This window comes from Anopheles stephensi, chromosome 3 (assembly GCF_013141755.1).
Source record: "Anopheles stephensi strain Indian chromosome 3, UCI_ANSTEP_V1.0, whole genome shotgun sequence".
In the NCBI taxonomy this organism is placed as follows: Eukaryota; Metazoa; Arthropoda; class Insecta; order Diptera; family Culicidae; genus Anopheles; species Anopheles stephensi.
Window position 1 is genome coordinate 82,581,281 of NC_050203.1, and position 20,194 is coordinate 82,601,474.

The 20,194-nt window shown below is 45.0% G+C and overlaps 2 protein-coding genes and 1 long non-coding RNA gene across 5 annotated transcripts in view; 1 reads left to right on the forward strand and 2 right to left on the reverse strand.

Moving 5' to 3' along the window:
• Window positions 1–14,702, reverse strand: part of LOC118513670 — a 76,896-nt gene extending 62,194 nt beyond the window's left edge. Inside the window, exons 1-3 of one of the 3 annotated variants that reach the window (XM_036059773.1) lie at window positions 13,487–14,702; window positions 9,585–9,732; window positions 1,241–2,254 (exon numbers count right to left, since the gene is read on the reverse strand). In XM_036059773.1, coding sequence (XP_035915666.1) covers window positions 1,241–2,254; window positions 9,585–9,732; window positions 13,487–13,661 — 1,337 coding nt within the window. In that variant the 5' untranslated portion in view covers window positions 13,662–14,702. The remainder of the gene's footprint in view (window positions 1–1,240; window positions 2,255–9,584; window positions 9,733–13,486) is intronic. The other 2 variants (XM_036059772.1, XM_036059771.1) reach the window with 2 other exon arrangements.
• Window positions 14,703–14,771: 69 nt separating this feature from the next.
• Window positions 14,772–15,916, forward strand: LOC118513681. The gene is made up of 3 exons (XR_004906502.1): window positions 14,772–14,975; window positions 15,210–15,369; window positions 15,780–15,916. It is a non-coding gene; the product is annotated as an uncharacterized LOC118513681 (long non-coding RNA).
• Window positions 15,917–17,394: 1,478 nt separating this feature from the next.
• On the reverse strand, window positions 17,395–20,001 carry LOC118513682 (protein brambleberry-like). Its single transcript, XM_036059787.1, has 3 exons — window positions 19,662–20,001; window positions 19,508–19,602; window positions 17,395–19,431 (listed from the first exon to the last, which is right to left on the reverse strand). Exons 1-3 carry the CDS (start codon window positions 19,679–19,681, stop codon window positions 17,852–17,854), a joined length of 1,695 nt encoding a protein of 564 aa, XP_035915680.1. The 5' UTR covers window positions 19,682–20,001; the 3' UTR covers window positions 17,395–17,851.
• Window positions 20,002–20,194: the final 193 nt, after the last annotated feature.

A 20,194-nucleotide genomic window follows, 5' to 3' on the forward strand; every position in this document is an offset into this window, starting at 1 on the left:
CGAGAAGCTGTTTCTTACAGAAGCGGAACTGATGGATGCGCGGCCCTGGATCGATGAATCCGCAAAGACAACACAACGGGGTTTTTTTTTTCTCCCCCCGATGGAGGACAAAACCCATCAGCAAAGAATGTATCTCAATCAATCTCGGTGGTCTCGGGCCACATCATCGGTGTATTCACGAACTAACCCCAAAAATCAATGGACCTGATCGGGTCCGGGTTGTTCTAGGCAGACCAACCTCTTCCCATAGGGTTTTTTTTTTCTTTTGCGGAGTGCTTCACGATCCATTGCAGGAAAGGAAAGGGCGCGGAAGAAAAGCGGTGAATTCAATCGGAAAGGAAATGGAATGGAATTGAATTGTTTCTTTGGAGAGGTTGATTCGATTTAAAATCACCCAAAGTTCCCGAAAAGTCCACAACGTCCAACCAACGTAATGGTAATTGTTCGAAGAATCTAGGACATTCACGGGACCTAGTTTTTGTGCGGCGCTGCTGTCGAACTGGGACATGGGTCAGTGTTTTAAAGAAATTGGAAGGAATGTTTTTAGAAAACATTGGCTTACATCAGTAGCATCAAATTGACATTTTGTAAATTCAGCAGCAGATCTGTTACCAGGTACTAATGGACATTGAGGACCGATACGCTATAAAATGGCGTTCAAGCTATGTTAGTTTGGGTCACTTTGTAGGAGACCATACTTTAAAAGAATAGCTCATATTAGTGGCTGTCATTAGGGAAATAAAAAGTAATAAAGAGATTCCATCTTCAGCCGAGACTCCAGTTGAAGGCGATATAACGTAGCAGATATCTAGGCTTCGTAGAACATAGAGCAATTGACTGCTTTGTAAGCATCACGGAGAGCCGGAAAAGAGCCATTTTTGTTTCCAGTATACCCACATTACATTGCCTACATTCAGGAGCCACAAGGATGTAGAGAATCCGATAAAGATATCATTTGCACCTGAATTCTGACCATTCCCACCGCACATCAACGATGAAGCTCTCGTTGCAGGTATGTTATACAAATATGTATCTCTCATCCAAGATGCTATCGTTCTGTCGGAAATCACAATTACCAGAAAACACGCCCCACCCTTAAGAGCATACAAACGCCACATAAAAACGGTCGAAAAGACCATCGTTATCTTGGTTGCGCTCCCAGCAGCAGCAGCGCATGTAATCGTCCATCGGTACCACTTTGCCCGACCTACACATATACGCGAAGCGCAAAACGACTTACCGGTAGTTGAGTGCATTCCGGATGTTGTACTCCCGGAAGGAGCCATTCCGCATCGACAGTTCCAGCTCGAAACGGTCCAGCTGCGATACCCGCTTCCGCACACTATCACACTCACCGCGCTGCTGTTTCGGTTTCTGCTGCTTTCGCTGCTTGCGCAGCTCACCCATCTGCTGACCGTCGGCTTCGTACACTGTTGGCACACTGCCACCGATCGGAAGATTATATTCCACCTCATCGCCATTATCGCGAAACACACTATCCCCATTAGCAGCGGCACTATCACCACCATCACCACCATCACCAGTGCCCCGTTCTCCCTCACTGACACTCATCACATCGCCCGGCCCTTCCCGCGTGCCCACCAGCAGCCCAGCAACCAGCGGACCGGAAGAACCATATCCTGCTGCAGCATCCGATGCTTGAGGCTCCATCGCACCGGCTGTCAGAGAGCTGTCCGGTGGCACGTTCCACCGTTCCTCCTCCTCCTCCTTCTCCCGGCTTCCGCCGTCTTCCCACGACTCAGTAAGATTCGTGTCCGTATCGTTGGTGAGCAGTGTAATTTCCATCGAGTTGGAGAATCCTGGCGAGGTGGAGGAGCTCGTGCTCGCCGGTTCTGCCGAGATTCCCACCACGCCGGAGGACCCGGTCGCCGGAAGCGATTGTCTTCGGTAGCGTGCGGCCACCTCGTACCCACCGGGCTCGTCTCCATCGTCACCGTCCCCATCATCGTCGCTGGTTAGCCGGCGCAGATAGCGCACTATCAGGTGCTCGAGCGTTGCCCGCAGTGAGCTACGCTTGTCTTTGGCCAACGAACGGGCGGCCACCATTGTAGCGCCCTGCCGACGATGTACTGCTTCGCCGGCTGTCAGCTCCTGGGTGCCGGGTCCATCCACCCCTGCAGCGTCCAGCTCTCGTTCGTGGTTTCGTCGCAGTGTGGCCAGAAACCGTCGTCCGGCTTCCGTTTCCTCCAGTACCAGCTTGTCCACCTTCTGGGAAGCGAAAGGGTGGGCAACACTGCGAAAAGAAAACCGAAAAATACGGAACTCGGTCAGCATACGAGACAACAGCTAAATGGGACGAATGCAAATTGCAGACAATCGGTGTACAGAAGTCTAGAATTGTTGGAACTTGAAGATTGACGAACTTTTTCGGTGAAACTTTTCGCAAGCGAAAGGAAATACAAATTGGAAGAGGGTTTTTTATGTTTGGTTGTTGAGGGACTCTGTGGATTCAAGCGTACGATTACTCCTAGGAGAATACATTTATCATAGAAGGTTGCTTCTAACACGCAGTGTGCTTGGAGTTTGTATCGAACACAATTGGAAATTGATGTGTTCCCAAACAGCCGAGTTGAAAATTTCCCCTGAACGAATGCATTCCATTGTATAATTGCATTTTTCCACCATAAAGTTGAAACATTCCACTGAGTGAGTGAAACGTTCCAATGTTTGATTCAAAGCCCTGTAAAATAAATATTTTGTTACGAGATTAGCATAACAATTTTTTTAAATCTTTAAGGAACATTACGCTTATTATACCGTCCAGCACTGTACCATTACAGTTGCACCGCTCGGGATAAAGTTTTTTGCTCCAGAAAAGGCACACACACACAGTACAAAAAAGCGGGAAAATAAAATAAATATTCAACCAAAGCGTCAAACAGAGGGCGTCCGAAAGAAAGTGCGAACAAGAATTGGACATATGTTGCAAACGATTTTCCAGCTTTCCTTCCACTCTATGCCCACTGCGCTTCCCGAAAGCTTTCCCGTCCGGTTGGAGAACAGCAAGGACTGTCGACAAAGAAAAAAAGTTGACCAAAGTTGCCACCCACCGCCTAATGTCATCGTGATCCCGGTCCGAACCCGGTTCCCTCCACCACTGGCCACTTGACGATCCTTTCAGCGGGAAAACGAGATGCCCCGGTTTGCTTTATTTTGCTGACTTGAGAACGTTTTGTCGCTGTATGTGGCACCGACCGCCTTGGGGAAATCGCTAAAGCAGAGCGAGGAAAAACAAAACTTTCTTCTACCCCCTACAACTGGGAACGGGGGTTGGTGATAATGTGCTGCTTTAATGTGTTAACTGTTCAAAGGCGACAGAGTGTGTGTTTGGTAGAACGCGGAACACGGGCAGACAACGGCAGCAGTTAAAAGTGCACTTTACATTCCGTGGTGTGCCTCGCAGCAAATGCGTGAAACTGTTGCAACACCGTGGACGTCACATCGTGCCGAGTTTGCAGTGTTTGCATGTTTCTGTTACAGAGGAGAGAGAGAGAGAGTGAGCATAAAAAACAAACCTCGAGAAGAATCATCCATACCATCACTTTCAATTGCAGCGGTGAAGCGGCAGCTGAAGGAACAATTTATGTAATACGATGGGATTATAACACAGCACAAGAAGCGCTCAACTCCTTTGCTTGCTTCATTGCGCAGTTTCTTGCGTTGCTTTGCTGCAGCTAAATGCAGGCGAGTAAATGGCAATTTTCCTGAGCGAAAAAGAAATTCGTTCACGTGCGTTTCATTGTTCATTGCACTACTCCGGGAAAACATCATTAGCGAAGTAATTGGTTTGTTTAATTGTCTTGTTTGAAAAAAATGGATTTTAAATTAAAAGTTTGCAACATCATTCAACTTCGATGAAACCTCCCGAGGTGCAGTCGAGACGTCATCATCCAAAGGACCTAGTCTACCAAGAGGACCGATATTCGCAGAAACCTCGTCGTCCAAGTACCAACTACCCAGATACATCGTGATCTCCAAGAGGTCATGCATCCAAGGGACCTCTGTTCGGATCGTCTTTCGCATAGGAAGTGTAAGTCGCGGTTGTTACAATTTATTAAAGTCTCCTCCTCTTTCATCGACAATCGATCAACGGCCCAACGGTTTTGAAACGGTTTACCGCTTCGCCCAACTAACAATAATATGGATCTAAACCTAACATCGTCATTTACGAAGGGATCTTGTCGTCCAAGAGATCTCGTCATTTGAAAGAACTTGTCGGTCAAAGAACCTCGTCTATCAAAATACCTCGCAGTTGAATAGGTCTCAACTTACAAGAGACCTCGTCGTCCATAAAGTCTTAAGAGACTTTATCATCAAAGAGTCCTCGTCATCTAAGAGATCTTGTCATCCAAGTGACCTCGCCATTTAATTCTCGTTTAGAAAAAGATCACGCAATCAAAAAGGATTCGTCATCCGATGGAACCCGTTTATCAAGGAGTCTACCAAAAAACCTCGTCGTCAATTGGGTATTGCAATTTATGCCATCTCAGCGTTTAAGGGACCTCAGCTATCAAAATACTTCGAGATCGAAGGGGCATCATCTTACAAGATACCCCATTTACCAATTGATCTTGTTGCTCAAGCAGTCTCATGTATCAAGAGATTATGGCCACGAAGAGACCTCACATCCAAAGGACCTAATCTCGTACGCGACTTCTCATTGAAGAGTTCTCATCCTCTAAGGCACCTCATCCATCGACCTCCGACGTCGTATTCGAAGGGGATCCTCATTGTGGTAGATGTCTAGTAAGACAAAAAGATTTTGTCGTCGAAGTGGCGTCATCGTCGTAAATCAGGTCAAAAAATCCATTAATGGCAGGCCAGTATCTTTCGTAGTTCCAAGGACTTCTTCCTCCTCTTTTGAACTATGAGAGATCCTGGCCTTACATTAATTGAAGAGTCTGAAAAAATCAGAGCCCTCAATAATAAGCTTGGGTCAAGAGCTTGATTCAAAACCCTCCGGTAAGCTCCTGACGGTTCCTACACAACAGCCAATGTTAACAGATTTCACTGTAACTAGTGAAATCCTCTTAATGGCTCACAATATATCATCTCATTCTAGTCTCACCACAAGCTGGAAAACGCTAGTATCCTAACAGAACTATAACAATGTACAAACTCAGCTTGAAATAGTTCTTACCAGCAAAAACCAACTCGAATTACCCTCCTAACAATTCAAACACATTGTTTCTCTCTCTATATCTCTCCCACATACAACACCGCACCTGCCAACCAAGCTATGCAACAAAAAGTAGCAGGAAATCATTAAAGTGACAAAATTAATCACTGTCCTCCGCTACCAAACCTCCACGGGAACAGGCAACCTCTTGTCACCGAGCACTGGCTGGTCGGGCAACGAAACTTAGCTCATTTGTGTGGCCGGCTACATTGCATCGCTTAATGAACAACTTTATCAAACTGTGCCCGGTTGCAACTTTTATCAGCATGCCTCCGCAGATGCCCACCCTGTGTACGGGGAATGGTGGAACATAATTTTATGATTTTATTATTTGCTACCTTTTCCGTGAAGCAAAAACACACCGACCTTAGTTATGACGATGATGGTGGTGGTGGTGGTGGTGATGATAATGATGAAGTTACTTTTACCCATTCCCGGTTCGTAACAGGCCGTTTGTTCGTTCGTTGGTGGGCGAGGCGACTACTCTCTGCCATTGTACCGCCATTTATAATCTCGTCGTGTTTCCGGCTATTGGGGTTGGATCGTTGTGGACTGTGTGGACAGGAGCAAACTCACACACCAAACATCACCATTAGAGCTCGGGAGCTGACATTGTATCCCGGCTCTTCCATTGTAAGTCGTCCTTTGCTTCTTGTGCCGTACTCCGACGCCACCATCAATGCCTTCGGTCGTCAATTAACAGTGTGAGGCCGTTACCATACTGCCGAAAGCCGAAAACAATCAAATGAGTAATTAATTTATTCCACCGTAAGCCACCATTAAGCCGGAGGGATGCCGGAGAACGTAAGCTCCAAATAATCGGACAACACGCCGCTCCGAGTTGCCGCCATTTTGGCCATTCCCCCGAACGGCCACAAAAACATTCGCCCATAAGCTCTCGGTGTGGTGCGGTTAAAAGTTGGGCGGAACAAACATCAACACCAACGAGCTTAGTGTGTAGTCGTTTTTTAGTTCATTTTAAGGTGGGATTTAAGGCTGCGATGGTTTTTGGCGGTTGTAGATTGGCGTCTACAGCCAACTTCCTGGGGCGGATTACTATACGGCGGGCGGCTTAGCCCTGGTTCCGATGCGTCAGCTTGACGATGTTCAACGTGCGAAACTTCCAACCAACCACGCGTCGCGAATGTTCGTACTTCATAAACTAGGTCATAGTATAGGCACGGTCCAGGGTGATACGCTGCTGGCAGAACCACACAGCCACTCAAAACACTCTCGCACGGGACACGGACGTAAGTTGTGAACCTCGGAAGTTAGTAGCTCGTCCGACCGGATATGCGCTGTAAAACGCTCTCACCCGTAAACAGCGAGCGCTCCTGGCCGCTACAATCGTTACTCGGTTCCCTCACGTAACACGCGTTCCGGAACACGTTCAGAAAGGTAGCATTAGCCCGCTAAAGACCATCATTTTACGAAACAAACCTAATATGCGCCCGCCTTTGCGTAGTTTTTCCCGTAAAAAGCACACATGGCTGAGGTCTTCTTGCTTCGGCCGGAAAGGGCGGCGTTTCCCTTTTCTTCATTGGACGTACGTGATTTGAATAGATGCCCACGGTCGGGGGGGACGGCGCTTTGAGGGCGCTTTGTTACGAGCAAATAACCAAAACCAAAAGGGATTTATATTCTGCCCAACGGAGAGAGAAAGAGTGGTGGGCCCCTGGAGGATGGTGAATATTTTCTTGGGACAAAACAAAGCCACCGCCGTTGGGCCTCCCCACGACTTCAACATGTCCGCAAAGCGCACACATCGTGCCTGTCCTGGAATCGTCAAACACAGAAAAAGTGTGTGTGGCGCACGTTCGGCTAGGCTTTTTCCCAACATCAACATCACTCCCGTTTGCATGAACGAGCTTTTGACGCCATCGTCCGTGACTGCCTACAACAAAAAAGAACGTGGAAAACGGATGAGTTTTCGGCGACTACAAAGAGACACTATTAACATTCCGTACGACATCTTTCACACACACACACGCGACAGATCAATATTATCGTACCCGGAATTTGATGGTGCCAGTTGCATAAGCTGGCGCAATCAAAATATTTCAACTGGAGAACCTGGCAATGGGGGAACAACAGCACGGGATAAACAGCACGTGTGAAGCGTCCGACCTGTCTGTCGACAAGCATCGAAAAGCAAAGCTCGAAGTTATGCATTACCTCCATTGTATGTTGATAAATTCTAAGCTTTTTCTTCAGCGTCAATTTCAATTCAAATACTGTCAATTCTATTTCTTCAATAGCTCTTGTGGCTCTTTACGTAGGTGTGGATCTTCCGAACGACAAGGCTGGGTCCAGTTGTTAGGACCCGTTCAGATATCACTAGGTTTTAGCGTCATATAGGAAGACCCCAGAGTAAAAAGAACTAATCTCCTCATGTAGTACAAAGCGATGCACGTCACAGTCACTTAGGGCTGATAGTCACAGCTAATGTTGGGTAGTGAGTTGAAGATCATCCTGGAGGCTTCAGCTCAATAAATTGAGGGCTCTGATCTTTGAACTCTTCTATTACAAAATGGTAGCTTCGAACATGCCGGACTCCGAAAACTCTGCCCTCGCTATGGAGTTCTGCCCTCACAAAGTACCTGTCCACCTTCTTCCAGTTCTTACAGCTCTTCGCCCTCATGTGTTAGCTCTTCACACTCTTCAAGCACACACACTTCGCTCTATCTTGTACTTCTCCTTTTTAACTAATTACCTTCGACATTATAAATTCTTAGCAAAACTTTTATAAAATAAAACCTGCTTATTTAAATCTCTCACACAAAAACGGTGACCCACTGTATCGCTTAATTATTCCCTGCTAATACAATTACCCTAAACCTACCACAACTCAGGCAGCAGCCTCTCCGCCTGCTTTCGTAAGCAAAGTTTCCAACTCGAATTCTATTTATTTCAATTAAACTTTCTTCACCGCCGTTCGCTGCTACCGGCTGCGTAGTGTACTTTCCACCATCTTCATCCAGAACCATCTCGACGCAACAAGGCAAAGAATAGCAATTATGCTTCCGAAAGAATACACCCAGTAATAGGCAGCGCACATTTTCTGTGCCCCGTGTAAGTACGACTTTGTGCAAATTTTTCTTTACAGCTCCTTCCACGCTCTCCCTGGTGGGTCCGAGTGGTGGAAAAATGGTTTATCAGCATACAAACACACGCCCACACACACACACACAGAGGAAAAAAGGGCGTCCCCATCAATTAGTCAAGCGCGCTCGGTTTGTACAGCAGGAGCACACCCTGGTGGGAAAATTGTTCGTCACCAACGGCGTGATAAACCTTTATAGCCACCATTACGGAACGAGGCCTCGACCGTCCCGGCAACATGGGTCCGGCCCAACTTCCAGTCCAACAGTTTGGCGGCTCCTTCCTAACTTGCCCCACACCAGTGTACTACGAGACATCTTGGGTGACAATGTCACGGAGGGCCTTCACCACACCGAAAGCAAATAAAAAATGGCGGCGCAAATCTCATCGCAGCAGCAGCAGCGGAAAGAATAATGCCAACAGAACAAGATCAAATTAAGAAAAACTGGAAAACTTTGGCCTCGGAAGCAATTTCTTCGCGAGTGTCGGGGAGTAGCCGAAACCTCCTTGCCAAGAAAAAGATAAATTGCAAACGAACGACCGAGAACCGAGAGAGAGAGAGAGAGAGAGAGAGAGAGACAGTCTGTTGGGACAACACGACGGGTACAAGTGTCGACGTTGCTCGAGTGCGGCCCACACTGTGACAGTTTGGACGATGGACGAGACGACAGAGATTCGGAGTCCCGGTACAATGTCGTCGTCGCTCACATCTTGCTCAACCGGGTCAAGGTCGGAGCAACGGCAGCAGGAACCGGAGACCACGCCACGCAGACCGCAGAGATATTGTGCGGAGGTAATGACGCGACTGACAGGGAAAATATGTTTTCCTTCCTACCATTAGAGTGGCACAACTGTGCCGCGGACACACACACACACATTGTGCCCACTCTCCGCCTGCGAGAGGGGTTTTTATTTCGGATTGCTTCTTGACGGCTTTGTAGCCTTCTTCAGATGCAGATAGTTGCATAAATGTTGTGCTGGAATATCTGTCATAATGGGGATTAAAAACATCTTTTCATCTTGGTTTTAGTTGTTGACCTCTTCGCAGACTCTTTGCTTCGCGCCCCGAATCCCTCAGAACAACTATTTTTAAAAGTGAAATCCTGGTCACGGCACCAAGAATGAGCCTGTGTCAACCTGTCCCAAATGTCGCCGAAAGAAACATGTTAACAACCTGTTTCTATATTTAGTAAACACCAACATAAAACACCTGTATGTTTGGTTGTCCTACGAAAAGGTTAAGGCAGAAAAAAAAATGTTTTCTTCCGCAGCAGATGCTTACCTGTGCTCGTCCATGTAGACGCAGTTCTCGGAACGCTCCTCCATGCACCGTGGGGTGAACCGTGCCTCAAGGATCGCTATTTTTGACTCGAGATTCCCACACGTTAGCCGTATTTCGGTGTCGTAGCAGCCCCATTCCTCGATTACTTCTGCACGGTCGCGAATTCCGAATTCCAGCAGCAGCAGCAGCAGCAGCACCCGGATGCACGATAAATGGAACGATAGTGAAAGGCGAAACACAGAAATGGCGTTAGAATTGAAAATGTGTGTTCAAAGTTGCTCCATCTCCACCCGAACACCCCGGTTCGTAATCCAAATCCAATCAGTATCCTCAGCCCTTCCAGTATCGCAGCGAGTAACCGTCTAAAGGCTAAAGAATTGTTAAATATTTTAGCTGTCCAGGCAACACACCAGGCACCAGGTACTGTGATGTTGTTTCTTTTTTTTTGCTACTTCTATTTCACCAGGGTACTCTCTATTCTCTATTCGTAGACAAAGTTTCAATGTCCCTGAGGACACAGCTTGAAGCGCAGCAAACGGACTATGCTTTCTAATGTGGTGCTTTATAATTACACCAGTCCTAGTCCCCAAAAGGGACTTCCTCAACAAAAGGTCCAATCAGACGGGGGCCAAAGGTCAAGATGAGCTTTTTAAAATACTATTCACCAATGAAGGTCCTTTATTTTGGGTGGAAAAGGTCAAAACTACCATATAAAATGATTAGCAAACTTCGAACGTAGAAACATAGAGACACTTGGTGGGTTTCTAACAAGTTTAATGCATGAATAACAGTTATGTATCTCTAGAACTAAGGGAAAACAATCAATCAAAAAAGTATAACAAAAATTAAATAAATTATTTTAAGCAAATATCAAAACTTTCAAAAATTAAGTTATAAAAATGTTGCTTAAGAAAAGGTAAAATATGTACTACATTTTATACTACTTATTACTTATTAGTACTTATTAAAACAAACAAAATTGCTAAGATATAAAAAAAATAAAAAAATAAGGAAAAGTGATAAGAAAGTATTCGCCGATGCCACTCATCAACGAATCATGCACTGTCAGTCACCTGTGTAGGATGAATGGGTAGCTAATCCCATCCCTGCTAATAAGCCATTATACAGCCAACATGAAGCCGAGCAGAAGCAGAAAAAATCCCTAAATTCTTATGTACTTAAAACATAAAAGTATTACTAACATACTTAAACTAAATAATAAAATTAAGTAATAAACCACAAACCCAAACACCAGAAGCGATGTGTTTTTAAAGGACGAACTCACGGTTCGGTTTGCATTGCCACCATGAATACCAATCGGAAGGCTCAAATAAACATCATAAAAACATATTCAAAAGCTGTCCTCTATAAACATACGCGCTCCCCGTTCTCGCATGTGCTGCATGTATATGTGATTGTTTATCCCTTTTCTCCTTCAAATGCCATTCTCCAACAACTCAGAAGGACATAATAAATACGATTTACGATTATTCCCACACCAACAAAACAAGATTACACAGTTTTCGTCTCTCGCCGCGACCTGCGTTTGGCGTTAACACATTAATCCTCACCCCTTTTGTTTATCCCAGCTTTTCCCAGGAGTGTCCTCCGTGTACCGTCCCCAAATCTCCTTGAAATCCATCGCTACAGCTCCCCGCACCCCCCCTCTCCCCCAGATTCTAAAATAACGGACCTGATCATGGGATAGGTTTATGTATGTGCTTGATAATATTTGCACAGTCCTGAAGTTGAGCCTCATCCACTTTGCCGAGGCACCAGCAAGAGAGTGAGAGGAGAGCTGAACCGTCACCCCTGGAGTAGTGTCCTGGTAGCCTTTTTTGACTACCATATTCACCCCAGCACTCTCCCCACGACCACGAAATTGGAACCCTTGAACAATTGTTCCATTCTCCACGCTAACCGAAATAAAATGTCCACCCGCCCCGTGCAAATCCTAGCGGTCGTCGGAAAAAGGGTTCGAAAACACACCGAACACTGCCATTAATGGGACCTCCTTTTTGGCAAAACCCTTTCGCACGAACGGTGCACGGTTCCGAGACGGTTCTGGGTGAGTGATCACTACCACCCATGTCTGCAGTACATAGCTGCGTGACACGAAGGATCCGATCTTCGAATATCCCTTCGGAAAACGGCCGTTCACTGACACACACACACGGACAAGGTGTTATAAAACTTCAGTACCACACTAGGCTCAGTTACCAATAGCAGTGGGAGTGTCTGGATGGAGAAGGTGGATGATTTTATTTGTACACAGGGATATCCAAGGCACTCGGGATAGGTGAAACCAATTCACTCGAGGAAATACGGTCGATTTTATTGCATCCCTCTCGTCGAGGATCTGCTGGAGATGGAGTTGGAGATGGAATTCCCAGGAAAAGATTGAGGTGCGAATTTAATAGCAATTGTGCGTAACTGAACCATCAACCCCTCCGGCCCCGGTGACTTTAAACCCCCTTTCCGATTGATGGGTTAACCCGACCGATACATTTTGCGATAATTGCTTTGCACAATGCGGAACCGAGCGAGCGAGAGAGAGAGCTAATTGACCGCATTATTTATCTTGGCAATAAACAAATATCATTAAAGGAAGGAGAAGGTACGCTTTTGCTCCTCCAATTGGCCAATTGTGGTTTCTTTTTATTTAATTAATGATACGTGGAACGTTTGAATGAAATCAAATTAAATGCTGTTTGTTTTTGAATAACAAGAGTACTTCGGTGCTAACTGCGGTCAGTGATGAGTTGCGGTATTCAACATTTGTATGTAAACATAGATTGTGACATTTGATCGTTAAGTGGTTAGTGTCAAAGTGCATGATAGATAGAGGTTGATGCATCCAGAGTAAAATGACAGATAGCTGTGACAACATTTTTGAAGTAATGTCCCTAACGATTGAGCTACTTCTGATGTTAGTTTTACCATTGGCACTGGATCTTGGGACATCTATCACTACTTGTCAGTGTAATAACGCTGACCCTTAGACTCTATGTAGGTGATCCTTCCAGGTGCAGCTACAATAAGCAGCACTACGAGCTGTTCTCAATATTCTACTTCCTCCTGATTATGTCAGGAGAATGACATCAGGCGACTCAGCTCATGAAGACATTTTGGACTGTCCTGAGTAGGCACAGTAAACCTAAATTGAGATGGGGGGAAGTGACCTTAAAGTGCCTGCAATAAAGACTTGGTTATTGGACTATCAGACGATAGCGCTAGACGTTGCGCATCTTCAAGGACTTCTGTAGGACTTCCCGGGCCTACCGTGTGAAGAACGGTGCCACTATCGACTCGGCCAACGTTCCGTTCAGCAATCTACCTAATATCAGAAAACTTCCACAAAGGTATTGTCGACATTGTATTTGCTTCGGCATCAACCTTCAGTAGACTTTGCCTCAGTACATAGTTTTGAGAGTTGGTAGTGCAGATGTCATTAGTCCAAATGTCATTAAGGATATATAAAAATATAAAATAAATATTTTAATTAAGTCCTGGATTTCTGACTTTCTGAAGTAGTTGTGGTTAGGCCACATGTCATGCCTATGTCATTTAAAACAAGAGAAACCACCAAAAAAGAATTAAATTGGCTTATAATCAGCTTCGAGATAATCAAATAGAAAAAAGTATCATCTCATCTCTTCAAGACGCTGACTCGAAATGATTATAATCCTGTTCGCAAAAGATTCCCGTCCAGAACAACTCACTTGAGAGCAGCCCTAAAAAGAATTAATTACCATATCATTGGCATTAAACCCATAACCCCCGGCTGCTGCTGCTGCTGCTGCAAAGTATTTACTCTTCCGGAAGACCTACTTTCAAACAGCACACATACACACTGCACTTGACACTGCTGTGTCCTTCCCTTTCAGGATTTGCTTGCTTACCTATCGGTGCTATCATCATCTCCTCCATCGCACCGTACACCAACGTTCCGCACCAGCCGAGCACAATCGGTAGCATCAGTAACCGAAGCCTGCCCGACAATGAATGCCACCACCATCGGGCAACTACTGCTCCTTGAGCACTTCCGGCAGGAGCTGTGCGACCTTCGGTAGCCATACTGTTGCTGCTGTTTTGCTTCACCTATTCTTGAGACTTGCACTCTGAAGCACTTTGACTTTGAACGGTTGACGCGCGTGATGCTTTCATAAATAGTTGCAATAAATTAAATAAATAGTACGTCCGAGGTACGGCACGTATGATTAAGTTAACGTTTGCACTTTCTTCCAGTAATTGAAATCTTTACGATACTTTCGTTTCCCCAACTTTAAACACCCGAACACTGGTGAGCTAGCGAAATTCTTCCAATGGCTCGATAAACACGCTGCCATCCTGACCGGTGGTTGCCATGTTGGAGAATGCTGCGTGGCACCAAACACTCGTCGGCATCAATTGAATTGCACCACATCACCAACATTCTTGCTTTTGCCTTGTTGCTTGTGCTTTCACTACAAATTCACCCGCACAACACTAGCATTTTACACTTCCAGGAAGAAGGGACGTCGTCGTGTCCTTCATACAGGCACGTCTATCGACTCCCTGCCACTAAATCGCAACACCATCATCACAACACTCTGGCAGATAGCTTCTCGCTTCGCCAAAAAGAAAACCCTCCAAGGACCTTAAGGATGGAAGGTCCAGAACCCCCCTGCCACTTGACAATGGTAACGGAAATTCTCACTGACTCGAACGGTGGCCTCTCAACAAAACAATCAGGGAAGCAACATATCCTCCCCTGCAGGATGCTGTAACCGACTGGCAGATGAAAGGAACACTGGCACGCGCGTCTTATTCACACAAGTACACAGAGACATACACACGCAGATTGTCGTTCCCTTCCACAAAACAGATCCGGACGGACAGCAGGTGGTAATCTACAGGATTCTTTCTCAAAACACACACACACACACAATATGAAACACGCGGACGCGTTTTCACACGACCAACGACGCTGCGTAGTCGTACACGGATAGTCGAACGGAGGCTGATTTTGGTCCTTATCCCTAAGAAGTCCGCTGCCGGTATGCTTCGCTACGCCACGAACAGGCAACCGAACCGTCCGCGTAACACATCCGACCGGTACGGACGACAGAACGCATGTGCCGGGAGCGAGCATTTTATTCGGGTTCTGTCTACTCTCTCTCTCTCTCTCATCGTCAGCATAACAACCCTCACATAATTTCCACCCTGCTTGCTGGCTGGCCGGTCCTTGCTTTCCAATTTTGCTTTCGTTTATCGCGCGCCGTTTTTGTTACTCTCGCATCTAATGCGAAACGCTCTATTTACGTTTTAATGGGCCTCTAAACAAGTGCACTAGCAGTTGGAGCAGTTTGGTCGAGTGGTTAGTGTACTGGACAGAAGAGCCACGGATATGTAAGTTCAAATCTCGGACTCTACTTCCTTACCCGTTGGGAAATTTTACAGGACCTGTTTTTCTACCTCCAACAAAAAACGGTGATAAAAATTTAAAATATTTATAAAATTGTCTTTAAAATTTAAATCAAATAAAGTAACAATTCGTGTTGAAAAAAAGTTCTTGAATAGTATAGTGGGAAGGATAAATAACGATGCTTCTGCTGTTATACTGTGTTTTTCTTTTCTCTTTAGAACCAATTTCCCCTGCAGTAAAGAGAGTGCGAGAGCGCGCGTGGGAAAATGCGGCGGGAGAAGAATTGTTCCTCACGTGAGAGAGAATGTAATTTGAGTGAGGGGAAAATTCAGAACTCTGCGCTCATCACCACCTGCTAAAATTCTCATGTTTACCTCGGTAGGTAGCAGATACAGTGATGGGCAAGCAAAAGGCATCACCTGATTTAATTTTAATATAAAAATGCAAATTTCCACCAATAGTTTTTTTCCGACGAGGATAGCGAAATTTAATCTTAAAACTCCTTTACATGGCATTAAGTAGTTATGTTAAAATATATACCTGCAAATAAGATTTTAAAAATATATATTATTTCTGGTCATTTTAACGAGTAAACAAAACCTGTTTTTGCTCCCGCTTTTTCCCCGTCCATAATTCGTCCATGCCCTACCAACCACCAATTCCATCTCACCACTGGGCGCGCACATTATTAAACATTGCTTGAGGGCACTTTTGCACACGCTTCACCGTCCGCAAGTGTATCTGCTTTGCAAATGTGCTCTTTTCCAACCCACAAATTATATTTACAGGCAAAACAACGGACCAGAATCAGAACCAAAAATCGCGTACAGAGCATCAAGAGCATACAGGAGAACCGCCGAACAAAAAAAATATCCCAAACATTGATTTCCCGTCCCATGGATGGTTGGGTTCCGTTAGTTTTGTATGAAAAGCGTTCCTTTTTGTGAGGGTTTTTTTTATTGCGATGATCCCGCATAACGAAAGCAACATAAAAAACATACACACACACGGATACTTCCGCAGCATCCAGAACGGATGTACATCCCGTCGCTTCAAGGATGGTTATGAACAATGAAATGAATATTTTTTTTATAGTTTTGGTTTTATGGATTTAAAATAAAAAATTCTCTTCCAAGAAGAAACTGTTTTTTGATTTGTCATTTAAAAAAATCCAAAACATTGAATAGCACAAGCATGAGTGGAAGAATTATTTTTTCCCATATCCGGATACAGTCCGAATAGTCGGTGATAGAGGGCGAGTGAAGTTTATTCAATACACGCCACACCATCACCGGCTTTCCGTGTAACCATAGCGACAGCGGAAACAAGCACGAGCAAAGGATATGATCTCGTCCAGCCAGCCACCGGGCAGGATAGAACCCATACTGCTCAACAAACCAAACAACCACGGCTCTATATCGGAGATCGGAAATGGTGCTCCAACATTCCGATACATGTGTCACAGGCAACATAAAAGGCCCCCGTGTTTTCCATTTTCACTTATCCACACGTGGTCCAATATGGCCGGACTTTCGGTCTCTCTCTCTCTCTCTCGAACCAGCAGTGGACGGCATTATTTCCGTTGTACCTTATCAACTGTCTGCGATCACGATTTGTGGACTGCATATAAGGTGGAAACTTTTGTTTTTAATTAATAAACCATCGCGAAAATCAATTTCAATTACAAATTTGATGGGGTTGGAAGATATAAAGATAGATTTTAATGCAAAAAACAAAATGGAGTTATAAGCTGGTGGTTAGAATATCTACAGTAGTTCGCCCATCGTTTTATAATTGTAGACGAGGTTTAGACGTTTTAGGCCTTGGTAGAAGGTTGGTCTTTTATTGACTAATGAATGGGAGAGACGATAAACGAAAATCCGAAATTGGTATAATCGGTATAGGTTGCGTGCGACCAAATCTCATCTGTCAAATCCCATACAAATCCTGTCCGACTAGTCGCATGCGACCGAGCCTAAAGTTACTATTACCCAATATATCGTATAAACGATGAAGCGAGATGGAGATAGAAGTCCTTCATAAACTAACTACAAGTATCAAAAAATGTGTTTACACTGACTAAATGTGAGCAAAGACACTGAAGGAACCGCTGAACCGACTAGCTCCACGAGATATGCAATATCCTGGCTAGTTATGTCATGAGAATGGCACCGAACAATCAGGCCAATAATTTTTCAAAGCATTTTTAAGCTATCCTTATGGAAAAATATTTTTAAAATTATTTAAGAATATTCAGCAAAGTTCTTTGACAAGTCCATTATGCTTCAAACTCATCTTTAAGTGAAAAGAGTATGGAATCGGACGAATACTTCCGGGACTTTTTGGCATGCACTTTTTTATAAAGCTACTTTCTTTCGGCAAATCGATCGATGTGATGTGCAATTTGATTGTAACTCAACTTTATTTTCTCCACAACCCTTGTTCATGTTTTTTTCGCACTCAAAATCGGCACCAAATCACAATAATAACTTCAAATAATTGTACTATAAGAAATGTGATTGCTTGTTATAATAACCGTCCCAATGATTTTATCTTAAAATTAATTAAATTTCCTTAACTAAATATAAAACAGTACCAAAAAAAAAAACGAAGGACAAACTAGAATCTACTTAAATGTAAAAAATTAAACTCTCTCTCCCTTCCAACCATTACCAAATCCTCCGATAAAATAAATCAAAGTAACACTGTTAAGAGAACTTCTAGTTTGAGGTATTTTATAATCGGCGAGGTACTAGAAAACAAAAACCTAAAATCATGAAACTGCTCACCTGTTGCTCTCAAAAATCATCTCCCCAACTCCACCCCAAAAAACCGTAATAAAACAGCCCCCCAACCTACCTCACAGTCCCCTAGGTTCATGTAGGCGACAAAATTCGGTACCGGCCAGCGCAAATCCCCGGCAACGGTCGCCTCGCAACGTCGTAGCCGTACAGTGCTGCCGTTCGGTGTAGGATCCCTCCCGTGGGGTCACACTACGTCGACGAAAATCGTCACTAAATCGTGAAAAACTACGTCGAACGGAATCTGCCACGGTGGAACTGGTCGACTGTTCCCTTGTGATACTTTTCCGGCGGGTTCGCAATGGTTGAAACTCTTCTTCATCACTTTCCTCCGTGGAAGGAGTTCGTCCGTTGGGAGCTCTATGTTCTGCTGGACGTTCTTGATTGTGGGTTGATGTTTCTTCTGCTTTTGAAGCGTCACGCACCGAAATAATCTTCATAACGAAGTGTGCCAATACATCCACCACAGCGGCACATCCCAGTCCAACGGACAGCCGCACGACATCCGGGTCGAACAGTTCCAGCAATCCACCGATCAGATTCCCCGGTACAGCGACAACCAACACAACGCGCAACACTTTATCCGAACCGACAAACGCGAGACATATCATGCCGAGCAGGAGGTAACCTAAATGCACCAGAATCACATTCAGCTTCGGAAGAATTTTCTCACTGCCTCCTATTTTTTCTACCAGCCACGACAAATGACGGTTGAAATCTTGCTGCAGCGTTCTGATCGATTCGAGCATGCTGGCAACGGTGGCGTTAATACGCTGCACCTGCTCCAACGTGTACCGGAACTGATCTTCAACCGCCCGGTGGTGCTGTGTAAAGTGAACTCCCGTTTCTTCAATCTTGGCCGCAATTTCAGCCGCATTCGCTTGCAACCGTTCCAGGTTGCTTAGCAACGCGTCGTGATCTAGCTTGATTCGTTGTGATTGTACTTCCAGCTGCTGCATGCTGTCATCGATACGCCGGCGTAGATCCGTCAACAGTACGGCGACTTCCTGCTGGCCAGCCTTAATCAGATCCTTTCCACGGGCCAATTCACGAAAGTTGGACTCTACCTTCGCACGGTGCACTTCGGAAAGTTGCATAATGTCACCCTGCTGGTGCATAATACGCTCGTTATTGTCTTCCATCGCGTCCATCGCTTGCTTTGTGATGGTTTGTAGCTTTTGCTGACTCTCTGCCAATTCGTCCATCATTCGCACCTGGCCGTGTGCCGTAGTCATGAGCTTGTTCACTGTTAGCTCCGTTAATCCGCGGAACTGTTCGTGCCGCACACTGGCACACACTGCCTTCGCACGGTTCGTAATCAGATGGTAAGCATTCCACGTGTTCGGATCCATCCGCTCGGTACACTGGCGTAGCGACATCTCATCGGTGCACGGAAACACCGGACGTCCTTCCGAATCGGACTGACAGTTGAGCAGCATCACGGCAAGCTTCCCCATCTGTTCCGCGTTCAGTTCGTGGCAGGATTTTTTCAGCTTCAAAATAACTCGATGATGGCAAATGTCTAGCTTCGAAAGGTTCATACCGATCCATTTGGACGCTTCCCGGATAAAGCTTTCCTCGCCGTCGGACAGTTCGTACGGTACGGAAGGAAAGGTATCGACGGCTGTTGAAGAATCGGCTGCAAGGAGTGAGTTTTGTGGTAAGATTAGTATGCCAGATGGTTTTCTTCTCCCAATGGTAAATATCATATTTACCATTCTCGTCTGTCGGCCAGATGTACTCGAATATCGAAGCGCTGGCTGGTGTGGTTCCGGCAACCAGTAGCAGCAGAAGCAAGACCGAAACCAATCTGAAAATGGAAGTAGTAAATTAATTCTTCTTTACCACAATCTAGTAGCAATGCCTTACCTTTTGCTATGATAAAGCATGCTTTTCGCACTAATCTTCTCGGCGGTGGGAAGAGTATCTTTTGCGCTCCAAATGACCCCAAGGTTGAAATTTATTTTTGTCCGCCAAATGATGATCCCTCCCCCACGACGAGCACGCCGTTCACGCGCTCTTTCCACACCGAAACTAACACATAAGGAACTTTAAAACAATGCGCTCATTAAACAAAAAGTTAAACAAATTGTAATTTCAACTAAAAAGCGACATTTTCCAACAGAAACTACAAAATTAAACAGTTTGGAGGGAAAATAATCGCCAGAATCGCGTAATTGAGCCGAATGTAAACAAACAAGGAAACGTCAAATCGTTTGTTTTGACAGCTGTTTCGCCCACGTGCCTTTTTTCGCCCGATTTCAAAAAAGGCCGGAAAAGTACGTTAAAAAGACGTTGGAGCTTCTTTGGAAGCCGGTGAAGTATACTTTAAGTATAATTACTATAATTATTATATTACACTTAATATAATCAAATGTATTAAAATAAAGAGTAATTTATTT